General features: G+C 45.0%; 1 protein-coding gene across 1 annotated transcript in view; it reads left to right on the forward strand.

Annotated features, from left to right (window-relative positions):
* The first annotated feature begins 352 nt into the window (after window positions 1–352).
* Myo1d (myosin ID) overlaps window positions 353–17,527 on the forward strand; it is a 272,879-nt gene continuing 255,704 nt past the window's right edge. Inside the window, exon 1 of the mRNA XM_032911997.1 lies at window positions 353–677. Coding sequence (XP_032767888.1) covers window positions 583–677 — 95 coding nt within the window. The 5' untranslated portion in view covers window positions 353–582. The remainder of the gene's footprint in view (window positions 678–17,527) is intronic.

Raw genomic sequence — 17,527 nt, forward strand, 5'->3', positions numbered from 1 at the left:
AAGGATGGGTAGTAGCACATGAGCACAGGAGAATGTGACGGGATCATAACGGATAATTCGCGCCAAGGCCGCTCAAGTTATGTTTGTAAATTAGTTGGCATATACTGGGGAGGTGTTGAGGAAGGCAACAAGGCCTATTCCACCCAGTCAGGACTACACGGCACACCGCCACGCTAAATGCCTGTGTCTGTCTCTAGGGGGCGCTGCCTCTCAGCCGCCGCCGCTGGCCCGGAGCGCGTCCCCGCCCCGCGCGTGCGCGCCGCCCAGGTGAGGAGGCGGCTGGGCCGCGGCTGGGCGGGCTCATCTGCGGGGCGGGCTCATCTGCGGGGCGGAGCCCAAGAGGCTAGGGCGGGGCGGGGCCCAGCGGGACTCAGGCTTGAGGCGGGACCAGCCGCCGCCGTCTCCGTCTCGCCACTACGGCCCCCACACACCCGCAGCCACCGCGGGAGGAGCGGAAGCCGCCGGCCTCGCCCGTTCAGAGCTGCGCCGGCCGGAGCTCTGAGGAGTGGCGGCCGTCTATCTCCGGCCCGACCCCGTCCGAGCACCCCCGCCCCAGCCCTAGTGCCCACCTGAGCCGGCGCCATGGCGGAGCAGGAGAGCCTTGAGTTTGGCAAGGCGGACTTCGTGCTGATGGACACCGTCTCCATGCCCGAGTTCATGGCCAACCTTAGGCTCAGGTGAGCGCGTCTGGGTAGTCATGCCGACGTTTCCCGAGAGGGGGCGCTGCTGAGGATTCGGGGCGACCCGGGCGAGCAGCTCCCGCGAGTGAGTGCGGCGGGGTGACAGGGGGTCCGCGGCGCTGGGTGGTCACGCCTCCCAGAGACAAGACTCTTCCTTGGTGCGGCCTTGGGACTCCAGGGTGTGATGAGATCTAGGACTGCTCCTTTTTAGGGGTCTGGGGTCGTCCCTGTGTGGTGTCCAGATTAGGGGCGATAGGGACATGGTGAGCTTGAGATCGCTTCCTGCGCCAGGTAGGTGAGGTGGGCGGAACCGGGTGACTTAATGGAACAAAAGTAAGGGAAAAGAAAAACTTAGGAGCGGCGTGATGGTCCTGGCAGCCCCAGGAAAACGGGAAGGTTATTTTAAAAGAGGCTGGCATCTCCTCCTGCTTTCATGCTTGATTTTCTTTTCTCTTTTCTTTTCCTCCTCTTCTTTTTTCTGTCTGGCGTGGTTCCATCCTACCATTCAAGATGCTATGGAGTGAACCCTAAGCTGTCTGTTCCGGGACACGGGCTATTTTTTAGTTACTCATTCGACGTAATTAGACACGTTTCCAGACATCGAAGAGACTGCTGTACTTGCCAGTGCCAAGATAAACTGTCTGAATTTGACAAGGCGTCCATGGTTTCAGTTTTTTCAAGGAGTTATGGATGGAGCCCTTGTGTTACTGACATCCTTGAGAATTTAGTTTCAACTCGATGCCCCAAAATGAGCTTCCAAGAGGAACTTATTTTAGAAAGTCTTCTCTAGGTGATTATTTCGTTTTCAAACAGTAATTTGTAATCCAAGTATTAAAGTGGTTTGACTTAAAAAAAAAACAAACCAAAAACCTGAAACAGAGTTTCAGCTTGAAGTGTGTTTATTTGTGTTTTCCCAGAAGATTTGCTCTATTGTAAACTTTATAGCTAAATATCACTTTTTAGACTTAAACCTGAAAATCATAATTAGGTTTGGATACTTACCTCACTTTTTGCTGTCAACTGTAATTCCATAATTTAATTCCATATATATATATATATATATGCATGCCTAGGGTGACCTTGAACTTCTGATCCTCCTATCCCTACTTTCTGTATGCTGGGAGTTTAGGTGTGCACTACTGCACTTGATTCCTTTAATGCTAGGCAATCAAACCCAGGGCTTGATGCGTAAGGCTATCACTCTATCAACTAACAAACAGGGTTGCATCATCGGACCTCATCTGTTCTGCATCAGGCTTCCTTGTATCTGGAGCAGGAGCACTGGCCTGCATGCTACACCTGCCTGCCACACACTGGCCTTGTCTGTGGGGGCTCTGTTTCCAGGAGTTTTCAGTGCTTATATTCTCAGACTTCCTGAGTTCCCTAGGGTCGTCATCTCAAAGATACACAGTCTGTTCCTAAATAGAGTGTTGCAGAGTAATACTTAGTCCCTCAGTGTCCCCCAGAAAGTCCATTCCAAGAGTCCCTGTGGATTCTAGAATCTGAGAATGCTTACCTGTGATCCCACCTACTTCAGGGGATGATGTGGGAAGATGAGTTTAAGGCCAGTCTGAACAGTTTTTCAAGGCTCTCTTTTAAGAATTACAATCAGAGGATTCCTGAGTTGTATAAATTGACATAGCAGAGTAATAGGCCCTTCATATATGTGGGGCATAGATTCCAAGAAACCTTCTAGTGGATAAACTGTATATGCTATGTTTTTCCCTATAACTCCATACCTGTGATGAAAAAAATGACTGATATAAAACAGAACTATTGTAACAGTAAAAAAGTTAGATGGAATTTCTTGCAGTGTCTCTTTCAAAAGATGGCTTTGTACCATATTCACCTTCATTGATACTATATACCTGAAATGACAGAGCTTGAAGTTTTGGTTAAGGGAGTCTTATTTGCATGTAGCCTGCATACATATATACATATGTCGTCATTCATATATGTGTATATATATACATACATACATATACACACACACATATATATATATATATACACACATATATATATTTCTTTTTTTCCTTCTCAGCCTTGGAGACTGAACTCTTGTTCAGTCTCCTCATGTGCTCTAGGCAAGTGCTCTATCGCTGAGCATTACATCTCTAGCCCCTCTTGTGTACTTTAAATCATTGTATTGTGTCACTTATAATCCCTAATACAATGTAATGCTATGTGAAGTGTTGCTATTATTACTAACAGATAATGACAAGAGAAGGTCTGAACACCATCCACACTGATACAGTGATAAAGTGTTTTCTCTAAACCCTTTCAGTTCTCGGCTGGCTGAATTTGATTGACTCTGAGAATGTGGGACCAGCAGTCACAGAGAGCTCGCAACACATTGTATCCCGAGCATTGTAATAACATGTTGCACTTTTTTGTTTCATTGTTAGTTGATTGTTGGTTTTATTTTATTTTATTTGTTTATTTTTTGCTAGTCTCCCCATGTATAGCCTCAAAAGTAAAGCGATCCTTCTTAGATTCCTGAGTGCTGGAATTACTAACCTATGATATCATGGTTTATATGCTAATTTTAAACCAAAGTTTAGATACCCAACTTTTATATAAATGACCTCAAAATCTAACCTAATCAAAATGAAGAAGTTACAGCTGTAGTCAGTGGCTGAGATTCAGATTTTCATTTTACCACTTTCTTGCTGTGGCCTATGGATATCGTACTTAAATATTTCTGTATCGTTTCTTAAAAAATAGAATTAGGGCTGTCTTGAGGTTAAATTAGTTAATATATAGAGTTCCAGTTACTAAATTACTAATTACCATTCAATTACTAATCACTTCAGATTATCAGGCATCAAAACCATCTGCCAAGTGTATACTGCTTACAGGGCACAACGGTTAACACTTGAATATGGTGTCTCATCTTAACTTCCGTATGTACTACACATATGTAATGTGTCGTGGTACTAACCGTACGTGCTACATATGCATTAATCACATGTACTACACACATGACATGAGCTAGAACATTGAGGAATCTTTCAAGTATAGAGTTGAAGGCTCAGAGTCAGAGTTAAATTAACTTTAAAGCTTTCTTCTTGCCAGGTTATGGTAGTTTCCTCCTGTAATCCCAGTACTTGGGAAGTTGGGTCTGGAAGCTCGAAAATTCAATTCTAGCATAGTGAGATACTGTCTTGCAAAGCCACCCCTAACCCCAACAGAAAAGGTAAAGCAAAGAATAGCGCCCCCTATCCCTCTGCAATAGAATTAAATGGTTGTGGCTTTTAAAAATTAATACTGTCATAATTCATTGCCATTGAAAAGTGCTCTACCACTGAATTTACCCTGTGGCTTTTTTCTTTTTAAGTAAATTGAAGGACATCACTTAGAATTATTATTATTTTTTTTTTTTGGTTCTTTTTTTCGGAGCTGGGGACCGAACCCAGGGCCTTGCGCTTCCTAGGCAAACGCTCTACCACTGAGCTAAATCCCCAACCCTAGAATTATTTTTTAAGGGATTTCACATTCATTAGTTGAAAGCTTTCAAAGGTTTGAATGATTAGATCTTTAGGGAGAACTTTGCTCCTGTGCGCACAGAAGAGAATGGTGTAATCAAACTTCGTTTAAGGTACTCTAGAGGATGAGATGGGTGAATGCAAAGAGTCATGAGTAAGCCCTGTTCCTTTTCTCAGAGAGGTGGCATGTCCGTGAACACAGGGAGAAAGGTGGCAATTGCTAGTCATTTAGAAAATAGAAAACTAGATAAGCTTTATTGAGCTAAGATGGCTATTCGCCAAGTAACTCTACAAACTTAATTGTTCTGGAAGTTCAAGGAGGGGGGAAATGCCGAGGGTTGAGTCAGAAACAACCTGAAGAAGAAGGAGTTGAGCTGAGTCCCAGAGGATGAGTAGTGCTGGCTTAGGTGGACCTGTGGGTGGAGAACATTCCAGGGGGATATAGTGGTGTGAGGAGGGAGGGTAGCCTGAAAGCTGACTGTGTTTGGGAGATAGTCAGTGAGCTGTGTTGTCTGCAGAGGAGTTGGTGTTGGGGAATCTGTGGGAGGAATCATGAGCTCTCATTAGCAGGATTCCTGTCTAATGCTCAGATTTCCAGCCTGCCTTTCCCTGCCAGTTAGAATCCTGGATTGTCTGATACCTGCGTGTTTGCTGATGTTGTCACTTTTGGGGGAGGGGGAGTCTTCTCACTACACAGCCAAGGCCAACCTCAGATTCATAATCCTCCTGCCTCTGCTTCCACATGCTGGGATTACAGGCGTGTGACACCACAGCCAGCATTTGTGTATGTAACTCTCAGAGTTGGCTGTGGTCTCCTTACACAGCTCATCAACTGCTCAGTTTTTAATTCCCTGGAGCCTGGTACCGTCCCTTCTTTTCTTTTTTTTTTTTTTTTTTTTTTTTTTTCAGAGCTGGGGACCAGAACCCAGGGCCTTGCGCTTACTAGGCAAGCGCTCTACCACTGAGCTAAATCCCCAACCCCCGTCCCTTCTTTTCTAGTTGTAAATCTCAACCTAGATTTAAAACAGCCCTCTCTGGGACTGTAAACTTCCTGTCACCTCAACATTCCCTCCATCCCTGACTGTATTTAGCTGTGAGTTTCTGGACACCTGCTGCTGTGTCCTTTGGCCGTCCGTTTTACTTTATTTATAGGTGACCAGGAATCACTGTGGCAGATCATGTGCTAAGATGAGACATTTTCCTGAGTGGCTAGGGCACCGGACATATTCTTTGGCAGTTTGCAGGTGAAATGGGAGGCGATGGATGCGGGTATACAAATGAAATTCCCGAAGGCGTTCCTATTACTCTCGCCCTCCCCATGCTGGCTCCAGTCTGTACTCCTTATTCTGGAAAGTCTGGTCTTCTGATTTCTGCCGGGCTCTTCTGCACGGATTGCTTCCTTCCTTTAGGGTCTGTAACCAACAGCGAAGAACACAAGGCTGCAGTTACCTCAGGGCTCAGTGCCATCAAGACTTGATCTTAATTTTTCTCAACAGTGGAGGATTTCTGCCACCGTGCTGGGCACACAATACCTTCCTTTGTGGCAACAGTTTCTGTGTTGTAGATAGAGAAGAAAGGGATTTTTAATAAAACTTTTATGGCATTGGGTGTGGTGGTGCACATTTGTCAATCCCAGCACCTAGGAGGCCACGTCAGGAGGATCGTGGGTGTAAGGCTGGACTATAATAAGGTATCAATCAAACAAAGGAGTAATTTAAAGCCTTTTACGTCATTTTAGGTTTGGAATTGTCTTTACAGAGCTAGTGGTGTAGGTCTGTAGTGTAATTTAGAGGACGTGCCACCTAGCGTGTGCAAGGCCTTGGCCTGGGTTTAATCCCCAGCACTAAGAGAAACAACAACAAGAGAAGTGCATTATGGTTTTCTGCTTTTCCTCCGATGGAACTAGAGCTCGATTATGAACGTTTACTCCAATCAGTGTAAACTCACACTACCTCTGTGTATGTGCATTCCCGTGCACGTGTGAGTCCTGAGGGGCAGCTTCAGGTCTGGGGCTCTCAGTGGCCTGGAGCTCTCTAAGTAGGCTAGGTGTCTAACTGGTGAACCCCTGTGATTGCCTTTCCAGCCTCGGGGTTATTAGCACCACCACACCTGGAATTTTTTTATTTGTGTTCAGGGTCCACCTCAGGACTTCATAATTGTAAGACACTCATTGCCTGAGTTATCTCCTTAGCCCCACCTCTGAAAACCACTGTGGGTGAGTGTGTGTGCCTCTGGACAGGGTAATGTTAAAGACATGGTGCAGTTTAGTGCGAGGAAGCATTGAATCTGAGAAGATTCAATTTGTATTTCTTGCTCTTGTAACAAAATCTACCAGTGTCTTGAGGCTTGCTTCTCTTCCTCCCAGAAGTCTAACTGTGAGAGGAGGAGGCTTGTTCTATTATTTCTCTAGTTTTTCAGTGGAGTGGTAATGGCAAAGTCCTTCCTCTGTTTCTAAATGATCCGTAAGAGTCCTGTTCAAGTGCTTCCTCCTTTTATGATCAGACACAATTCCTGCCTGCATCTTCAGTGCCCTCAAGACCTTGCCACCCAGACTGTATTCTGCTTCCCTTACACCCACTTGTTGGGGGCCAGGGGCCCTTGCTGCTGCTGCTGCTGCTGCTGCTGCTTCTCCCCTGACCTTTTCCTGCTCCTGAGTCTTTCCAGCATCTTCAGCAGCTCAGAGTCCTTTATGAATGTGAGCCCTGCAGGTGAATAGCCATCTGGGAACACCTAGCTGGTCCTCACTCTACTTGTCACCCGTCACATAACATCTGCCGAAGTGCAAGATGTAGGGTGCCATTCAGGAGTGGACTTGAGCCGAGGTCACTATCCCTGTGATGTGTTTCTCAGCTGCTGTGACACCTACTGTCATCTGCTGCTCCTATCTCGAGGACAGAGCATCTGCTCGGCCTCAGTTATTTTGCAGTGCAGAGGGTTGAAGCCAGTCTCATGCATACCAGGCGAGTGCTTCACCACTGAGCTACACCCCAGTTCCTCTTCCTTTTAACCTTTGCTTAGAGCAGAGTTTTGCAGTGAGGCTGTGGACATTTTGGGTGGATAAGACTTTGTTGTGAGGGGTCTTCTATGCCCTGGGGGGTTATTTAGCAACACCTACCTACTAGATACAAGAATCGTATCTGGGTAAAATTGCCTTCAGTAGGGAACCTCTGGCCAAGGCTGTTCTTTCTGGAATGTTCCTCCCTCATCTCTGCCCTCATTCCCTCCCTGCTTGTCACACTCTTTCTTACTCATCTTGAGACCAGTCTGAGAAGTCTTTCCCAATCCTACAAGACAGGGTTAATTATACTCTGTGCTCCTAGGTTACAGGCACACTTATTCATGGCGATTAAAAGCCTTTGCCACATTCATATTCATTCATATTCATATTCATATTCATATTCATATTCTCTCTCTCTCTCTCATGTCTCTCTCTCTCTCTCTTTCTCATGTCTCTCTCCTTGCTAACTGGCAGCATAGTTAGTCAAAGACAGCATTTCTAAAGGTAGACCCGGGCTCTCTGGTCCTTTGAAATCCAGTGCTGTTGGGAGAACCACTGTCTGTAAGAGAAAGAATACAAAGCATGGATGTAAGATTGGGTAGAGGGCTTTGGGAGAAGGTTTAAGTGACTGAGAAGCAGGCCTTTCGCTTCCCCTTGCCACAGTCTCAGCACCTGGTGTGCTCAGCACAGCTTAAGTAGTCAAACACTGGATAATCGGTCTTCAGCCAGGAGAATTCTTGGCTCTAAGTGCGTCAGAGCTTGGTGTTCCAGGCCTACCATCCCAGCTACTTGGGAGACAAAAGTAGGGTGGCTGTAAGCAAGGTCTACATGAGCTGCAGAGTGAGGTTGAGGACAGACTTGAAATTTATGGAGGCTAGGCCTCAAATTGCAAAGAAAAAGGGGGACAGGCTGTGGTTGGGTATAGCAGCATATGCCTGTTATCCCAGAATTTGGTAGGTGGAGGCAGGAGGATCAGGAGCTCAGAGTCAGTGTTGGCTATTAAGTTCGATGCCAGCATGGACTGACACACATCCCCCCCCCTTCCCCGCTCTCTCCCCAAAAGCAAACACCCAAAACCAAAAGAGAAAGCTAAGGATGTAGCTCAGTAGAGTGCCTGCCTAGCAGGCAGAGGCTCCCGGCTCAATCTCCAACACCACCTTCACCTGCACAAACCAGGAAAAGCATATGCCCTTTCTCAGCGTTATCCTTAGTTATGTGCCGGGGAAGGGAGAAGTGAGGGAACAGCCAGAGCAGCCAGGGACTCACACGTCCCCATAGAACTCCTGTACCCACACCCAGGAAGCCATTTGGCCATTGGAAACTTTGGCGAACAGAGTTTTCCCTTCCTTACTGGACCCCAGTACGGGGTGGTCTTCACGCAGGGAACCCACCTTAGGCTCAGTGCTTCAGTTCAAGCGCTTCCTTCTTAGAGGAGGGGTGAATGGCACACTAAATCCTTTTGGCTTCCATATAAAATTCTTTGGCAACTGCTTTTGGAAACGGACAGTTTCCTCTGTGCCTGTTTTGCACATTGGCTTCAGATTGGAACAAAAATGGGAATTTGGGTTTTGGAGCTGCCATTTGGAGTGAATCACCCTACCGCCTTGTTTCCTCTCCTCTGTGACAGACTTCCAAGGCTATTTTTATTCAGGGTCATTTCTTGACCCTGTAGACTTCTGCTGAGTTTAGCTCCCAAAGAGAGCCAGATGTGGATGGGATCAAGCACTCAGAAGTCACTACTGGTTACTTTCATTACAGGCTTCTGAAGGGATTGACTCTTCGATTTGCTTCACTTTAAACAGGACTGGCGCATTTGGTATGGATGGACACATTTACTTAATGATCCTCATCCACTTCTGCACTGAGCTAGCCTTATGTGGAGAGCTAGCTGCTCACCAAAGTTCTCACTGATATCTGAGTCAGCCCAGCAAACAGAACCCTGCTCAAAGACTAGCCTCCATTTTCTGCTAATTCCCTAAAGACAGGATTGGGCCATTGTGTTGTTGCCCAGCCACTGCTGGGTTCATTGAGAGGGGAATTTCTGAGGTCCTCGGTGGCTTCAGCCCTAGCTTCTCCCATTCATGAAATCCACTGACATCACTCAAAATGTCAACTCTGTTCATAGGTTGAAGTGAGAGGATAAGCCTCATTCTAATTGTCTTTTAAATCCCTTGATTGATTTGACAGTTTTATTTCCTGGGGGAAACAAGCTTCCTTCATCTAACTGGCTCTGTAATTATTGGTTAAAGTTCTTGAAGAGACCCGTGTTTTCCATACTTTAGTTTAGGGGCATTTGTGTGGAAAGAAGAGAAGGGAAAGTCTGCTTGCCACAGGGAGAGAGAGAACACACAGGCTTTGAGACCTGCCTGATCCAACTCCAATCTCACCTTCCCCTTGCTTCCTCCTAGCATTTATAACTTAGATTCCCTAGGCGTCTGTGTATGTATGGGGACAGTGATCACCTTCTAGGGTTACTGGGATAATGCCATCAATGTCTGGTCAGGGCTCAGTTTACCCACTTAATTCACGTTGACCCTTCCCTGCTTCTTTCCATGTTGCCTTCCCTCCCTGACCTGCCTGCCCCTGTGAGTGCTGGAGTAGCTGTGTTCTTCCTCCCCCAGAAAAATAGAGAAGTCATTTGTTTTGGTTTTATCTGGGAGGCAAGGATAAAAATGGTCCTGGAAGAAGTTCTGGTTACTTTGTGGACAACAAGGTGTTTCCCATGTTCTGCCTGGCTGCCCTGAGCCTCCCTGGTGGGAATAATGGGCTATTGTGAAATTAAATGATAACATCTGAAAACTTCCTAATAGGGGCCAGAATATAGCAGATCTTCGGCGAATGCTTAACCCCCTGGTCCAGCCTCTTGGATTGAACATTTCCTGGCCGTGCTCAGTTCATCATGTAACTGCCACCTGAAACATAACAGCTTCTACAGTACTACTGTTCACTTTCTGAAAACCATACTAAACTCTTCACAGCGAGAACTTCTGCTGTATTTTATTCTGTTCACCATGTTCTCTGCTCTCATACAAGTTGGTAACACTGACCCTTAAATCTAGGCACTGATAGCCATGTGATAAATTTTTAAGTAGAGAGTCTTTAAAAATAAAACGACTCTGACCAATTTTCTTATTTAACTGAGGATTCTATACGATTATCATATACTTTCCAGCTTTAAGCTGGAAACGACTTGACTCTTGCTGAGCACTGAGTATTTTACTTGGGCTTTCTTTTGGATGTACTCTTTGAGAGATAGCCTATTGGGTAAAGGATGCATTAATAAAGGAATCAATGAGAAATGAAATATGGAGCCCAAGTAAACAGTGCAGATAATTTATCATTTTAAGTACTCCCTAGACAGAAGATCTTAACACCGTATTTTTAAAAAGAACTGATAACAACTTAAGAGCTGTATCTATGTATAGATTACAGGTCAGAGAGGATTGAGATTGGAAATGGCTTGGGCATATTCTCCTGAGCGGCACAACCTAAGCAGACCCTTGATGGAAAAGAGCTGTCTCACATTCGGAAACTCTTTTTCCTTGCTGCCTTTTTACCCAAGCCTCCCAGATGGAGACTCTGTATCTACCTACTCTCGGTGTGGATAGGCTGGCCATGATTCTAGCCAGCTTCCATTGAATAACGTACTTTCCTCCATGATGTCTGCACCTTCTCAGTCTTCTTATGCTGTCTTCCAATTAGAGGTTAAGTTGGATTGATAAAAAATTATCTTAGTAAGTCACATACTGCCAGGCACAGTGACTTGCACTTGTAATCCCAGCCCTTGGGAACCTGAGGCAGAAGGATGACCCTGAGTTAAAAGCAACTCTGGGCCATGTAGTTGTGGGCCTCGCTCCCTCCTCCTCTCCTCTGGAACCCCGTATTTCTGAGGCAACCCAGGCACATTAATGTACGTTGGCCTAGTCTGGCTACTCTCTATTTCATCCCTCCCTGTAGCCCTCCACTGGACCCGGGGACTGGAGTTTTTAGTTCTGAGAAGTGAGTTTGCTTTGTGGTGTTAATGAGGCAGACCTGGGGTTGATTGCTAAAGGCCATTGTGAAGGAGTATGCATGGTATTGTAGCTCAGTTTATTGGGGAGGCAAGTTCTTGTGACCAGGGAGAGCGGCCAAGGAAAACTGCACAAACGCGACTTCTGCTCATCTTTGAGTCAGGGACAGGGAACAGGAGATCTCCTTTTATCTTATTCTCAATTGCTGAACTTCTGAAACTCAGCCCCCAGACAGTTGTGTACTGTGATCATACACTGTGGACGAGAGATGCTTGTGAGACAGTCTGTTAGTTAGAGCATGGCTTCTGACATTTCCTGAGGAAGTAGAACGGCCTACTTGTGGAAAGCAGGGCATCCTAAGGCAAAGAGTTCCAGTAAGGGGCTTGGGTAGTTGGAAAAGTGAATCAAGGCCGTCAGCTGGCTTCTCGTTCGTGCTTTGTCCCTCCCCGTTTCCCCCATGCCCTAGCTAGCTCTTTCTGTAAAGGTACCCTACCTTACAGTCCCCACATAGCTGCTTCACCAATGTTGCCATTCTGACTAGAAATTCTTTCATCTCCCATGCAGTCTACCCAATTCACAACATAGCAATAGGTCTTACTTTAGTGGGATTCAAGCATTAAGTCTAACATGGTTAACTTTTTACTTTTAATTTTGCTTTACTAAAAAGACTGCTTACGGCTGAGCAAAATTTTTCCTAGAGGAGCCATAGGCTGGTGCAAAATTGTAATATGCCCTTCTGGAATGGATGGAAAGGCATATGGAGGAACAAACATAGCTTTCTTTTAATTTTTTCCATATTTCTCCCAAGATTATACTACTGTCTTGAGTTAAAAAAAACAATTTACCATTTATACAGAAGGTTCACATAAGCAATAGAAGCAATTGAATTGGTTAAAAAAATGGTTTTACCTAAAACAATGAAGCAAAACACCCAGAGAAACTCAAACAGTTTTTCTTTCTGTGACCACAGAGTTAGCTTTGAGGGCTGGGACAATGGAGCATCATCTGGAGCCTTCTGAAGCTGCCAGCTTACCTCAGACCTCTGCTTTGTCTGCAGCCTCAAGTCAGGAAAAATGCCATAGCCAACTTAAAAAAGGGTCAAACACCATTGAGAACACTTCGACTTGTTTTGACTGACCCTACCTTGTTTCAGTTCAGACTTACACAGATAGCTGAGCTATTTTGAGTTTATTACAGGTTGAGTTAGCTAGTTCCGTTATCTGTCTCTAAATTCTTATGATTAATACACGAACCTTTAAAACATAAAAACAAATAAAACAGTTTAAAAATTACTGCCACAGATTTGGAGCTTTATCCTCATAAATACATTCACCCAGAAATTAGAGATACTAAAAAAAAAAAAAAAAAAAAAAAAAATGCGGTAACGTGTATAAAACAACCAAGGGTACAAGAGAGCTCCGTGGTTAACGTGGCGGCAGCACTCAGTGCTTTGGTTCCTAGAGCTTGTATGGCCTAGCCTTTAACTGTGAGTGATCCCTACAGTACAAGGCTTTTCCAAGTGAGATGTGGAGCCTTGCTATGTAGCCCTACTGCCCTAGAAGTCCTAGACAGATCCACTGGCTTCTGACTTCTGCATGCTGAGATTAACGGTGTGCACCACCATGCCAACCAGATTGTTCATTCTTGACCTATTCCGGGTGCTCAGGCATGAGTGTTCTCTCAGTTTTGCTTCCTTGAAGAAACTAGGAAGATATGCCTTTACTTTTCCCTTAGAGAAATCCTCATCCAGGCCACAGTCTTGAGCAGTTGTTTTCAAGGTGTTGTTTTATGTAATTCCCTCCCCACCCCGAATAATGTCTACGGTTAAGTCTACATGATTTATTTCACTCTGTCCCCTGTGAATCTTCTCTCCCTTCTTAATGTATAAATCTAACTAACCTACCCTGAACTCACAGGCAGACAGGCGCATTAGAAGGGAGTAGAAAGAGGAGTGTGTTCTGATGAGGTAGATCTCGTGTGTCAGTTGTGGGACATGAGTTTCAGGGAGCCTGTGCCTTGTCTCCTCTGAGAACCCTTTTTATTGCCTTGGTGTGCTGCTTCAGGAGGCTGAGTTCTAGGTAGGTGCGGTGCCACTTGAAACTTATTACTGCCCTTGGCATTTGGATTATGTGAGTGGCTGAACAAACTAAACTTATGAGTGGAATTTTCCATGCTGTGAGCATTTTGATTGCTTGCTGACTTTTGGCAAGCAGCCTCCGTGCTTCCTTTTACATCTCCTACCTCTCCAGCTCCTGTTCTATCTGAATCTCAGATGAACAGGAACTTCTTCAACATCGTCTCAGTCTGTGTGAGGCAGGTGCTGCTCAGAGCCTGGATTGTAGCAGAAGTGCCTGGCTTTAGAGAGACCTCTGCGCTCCATTTCCTAGAGGCCGATTTCCAGTCTCATGATGCCCAGGTGATTCTTGTGTAGTCAGGTTAGCAACCACTAGCCAAGCAAGTGTGCTTGCATCCCAGGGTTGTGTTTTAATGAAACAGAATGGGACATGGCTGTAATGTGAGCTGACTGGAATATTAACAAAAACAGCAGGCAAATGATCAGTGTTTGCCGTTCTGTTTTACTTTAATTGTCCAATAGTCGTGTGCTACTCTTCATCCTCGCATTGTGTTTTCTGTTCTTTCATCCTAAGGGTAGACCTCTCCCATCACTTTTGCCATGCTGTATGTTATTTCACTTTCTGTGTTCAGGTTCTTAGCCCTAGTTGTTCTGGGACTCGCTGTGTAGACCACGATGGCCTCAAATTCCTATCTCTCCCTCTCGAGTGCTAGGATTAAAGGCATACCCGCCATACCCAGTCTGCATCTAGATTTTTAATTAAAAAAATTACAAAATTACATTTCTTTCTTTCTCTCTCTCTCTCTCTCTCTCTCTCTCTCTCTCTCTCTCTCCATATTTTGGAGGAGGGTAAAATACCTGCCTCACAAGCACAAAGAGCCAAGTGGATCCCCAGTGCTGTGTGTCTGTAACTCTAACACAGGAGGGATGGGGAAAGAAGAATGGAGAGACAGACAGACCCCTGGAACTCACTGGCTAGCCTAGTCTAGTCAGCTGGGTGAGGTTGGATTCATTGAGACTATCTAAAAAGATAAAACAGAATGTTATAAAGGAAGACATCTGACATTGACCTCTGGTTTTCACATGCATGAGCACACATGCTGTATGTACAGACACATACATGTGTACATGTGTGTATCTATATGTACCATTCTTATTAATACTTTGATACATTTCCTTTGTAATTTTTATACATATATAAGTGTATTTGCCTCAGAATTTGGAATGTTTTTAAGAGTATGACCCCTGGCAGGTAAAGCGTGCTCTACTGGATGGCCCCAAACCCATGTGTGTATTAGCAGTACAAATTGAACTCGGTGGGTGCATGTTTTTTAAAGAGGGAAGATACATAATTGGGAAGGGGTGGGGTGGATCTGGGAGGAGTTAGGGGAGAAATAGGGGGTGAATATAATGAAAATACATTGTATGCATTGTATGCAAAGAACTAATAAAAGTATTTAAAAATTTGGGCTCTTTCTACTTAAGGTGTGGTTTTGTAAACTGCTTTCGTATGCAGCATAGTACCATTTTTGCTTTTCTGTGGCATCCAGGGGCCTTTGAAAGACTGATGGCCACCATGTCTTCTTCATTCTTTCTTTGTAAGAGTGACCTGGGCAGCTATGGCTCCTGCTCTTATGAAGCTGATCAATCAGCAGGGGAACATACTAAATTGGTAAACAGACGTATTGAAGGGCAGGGGCAGGGTTGCCTCATCAGGGAGGTGTAACATATGTGCAGGTACAGGAGTGTGCTGCAGGAAAGGCACTTTGTGGGGAAGCTGAGCTCAAAGAGTTGAAGAATCTGTGTGTGCTGTAGGGGAGGAGGGGGCATAGAATTAAATGGGGAAGGGTCCAGGCCAGGCAGACTTAATCACATGTGGATAGCCAAGAATAAGAAATCTCTTTAGACAAGCAGACTGTGCACGTGTTCAAAATCGAAGTGTCCAGTGAGACTGGAATCTGGGTTGAGTGAGGCACGCAAAGTGGGGGCAGGTGACAGTGGCGCACTAAGTCAGAAAGCACACTTTGTGAAGGCCTTGGGAAATGGTGGCTCAGATTTGTAACAAGATGGCAGTATCAGATGAAAGCGTACATTTACACAGGTTTGCTTTAGTTTTATTGCCAACCCTCCCAACCCCCAAGACCTGGTAGTTGTTCCAAATGTTTTGTCAAGTTCCTGAATGGAGCACAGAGTTGGCAGTTGCTTTCTCCATGTTTCCTTTAGTGTTATAGTAAATTCGAATACAGGCCTGTGTGTGCTCTGTAGGGCAACAAAGCTGCTTGCTGACTCCAGCTAAATCTCGATGATGCATACCAGGCTATATAAACTGACTTGGGAAACATTCTTCTGCTTTAAGTGAGAGAGGATTTTTGTGCCATGCATTCTCTGAAAAGACTCTGAGTCAAAATGTAGCCCCAGTTTACCTCTCCTGTACAAAGGTGACGTGGCTCACAGGACAGTGACAATTCTGTATTGATTTTTCTGTTCTCTTTTCCTATCTCAATTTGTAATTAAGTAGTAACTCTTCAACTTCCTTTATTACTAGTTAAAGGAAATGTCCTTTTAAAGATCTGAGCACCTGGAACAGTGCAAAGGAAACAATGGGAGTGAAAAGTAACCACTAGTTCTTTAGTGACTTGTAACTTAACAACACAAACAAAGTAACATTGTAGAGGTGACAAGAGGCGGGGCTATGTTACCTATACAATGTATTGTTGCAGTTTGTTGCAGTTTCCTCTCCAACCCGATCGGCCAGTACAAAGAAAACACAACTCAATTAATATGAAAACAATCTAGCGTCTAGATTGGGCAGATCCAACCTACACTGTCCTATTCCTAGCTCCCAAATCCCTCATCCCTTGCACCTTTTATTTGCCAGGTCTCCAGCTTCTCCTTCTCCCACGACAACTCTCTCCTCGCTTCTTTCTTTCCCTCTCCCGACTCCTCCCCCTCATGACTCCTCCCCCTCCTGACTCCTCCCCTCTCCTGACTCCTCCCCTCTCGCTCCCGACTCCTCCCTCTGCCCAAATCTTGAGCTCTTGCCTTTATTTTACAAATTCAGAGAGAACTCCAAGGCAAACCACAACAATGTATCAACATTGTTCCTAGCTTTATCCATGGAAATCGTCTTGTAAGTGCCGCTTTATCTCCCCCCACCTCTCCTGGAGGGATGAGTAGTTCCCACTCTGTGTGTCAGTTGAATACTGTTGGCTGCCTCTGGAAAAAAAAAAAAAAAAAAAAAAAAAAAAAAAAAAGTCCTGTCCACAGCTGCTTAAATCAGAAGGAAACACAGTAACCAAACCAAGCAGTCTGAAAACTGGTTCTGGCCATGCCCTGAGGGCCCAGCCCCTGACTCCCTTGGCCCCTCCTTCTGATGTTACTTCCATTCTCATCCTGGTGCAGATCATTGCAGTAACTCTGTGCACCCTACCTGGACACTGTCACAAAGGAAGGAGAGGGACTGCCTGCTGTCTTGTGTGTTTCCTCTTTTGTAATTTGTCAGTGTTTTGTTGCATGCCCATTATAAAACCTGTCAATGGTGAGAGACATATGATTATCAGCTTTAGTGGGGAATCATTGGAAATTGAGAATAAAGTTTACTTCTGCCACACCTGGCCACATAGACAGGAGTCTGTATCTGAACAACCAGGTTCTTTTAGAAAGGAAAGAATTGTATGTCTGGAATAGAGTGTTGGGAAGTGACCAAGAGTGTCTCCTTGGTATGCTTTCATAAACTATGTGGATAGAACAGTTTATTAAATCACTTAAAAGGGTGACTAGAGAAAATAAGATGTAGATCATAACCAAAACAGGCAAAAAACAAAACAAAAACAAACAAACAAACAAAAAACCCCTCAAACCTACAATATTTGAGTAGGAATTGGTTGTTCTGTTTTGGGAGATCCCAGAAGACAGAATCTGTACCAGTGGGTAAAAGACTTCTTGAAGAATGTCATCCTAAAGCCATTAGGTCAGGACAAAGCAAGGTAAGTGTCTGTGTCAAGGGTAGGGGAGCCACAGGGGGCTAGCTTAGGGTTTGGAGCCCAAGCTGAATGAAGGGGGACCCTGTCTGAGGATCTGGTATGGAGAAGAGCGCTTCTGTGCAGGCAGACTCTTGGGGACAGCAGCCATCTTAGCTCTCAGACTGGTAGTGCCACAGTGCTTGTTCAGGTGGTCCTCAGAATGGTGAGTGAGATAAGATTTATAAATTGTTTACTTCTGGAATTTTCCATTCAATATTTTTGGATTATCAACTGACCACCGGTGATTGCAATCAC

Source organism: Rattus rattus, chromosome 9 (assembly GCF_011064425.1).
Source record: "Rattus rattus isolate New Zealand chromosome 9, Rrattus_CSIRO_v1, whole genome shotgun sequence".
NCBI classification, from domain to species: domain Eukaryota; kingdom Metazoa; phylum Chordata; class Mammalia; order Rodentia; family Muridae; genus Rattus; species Rattus rattus.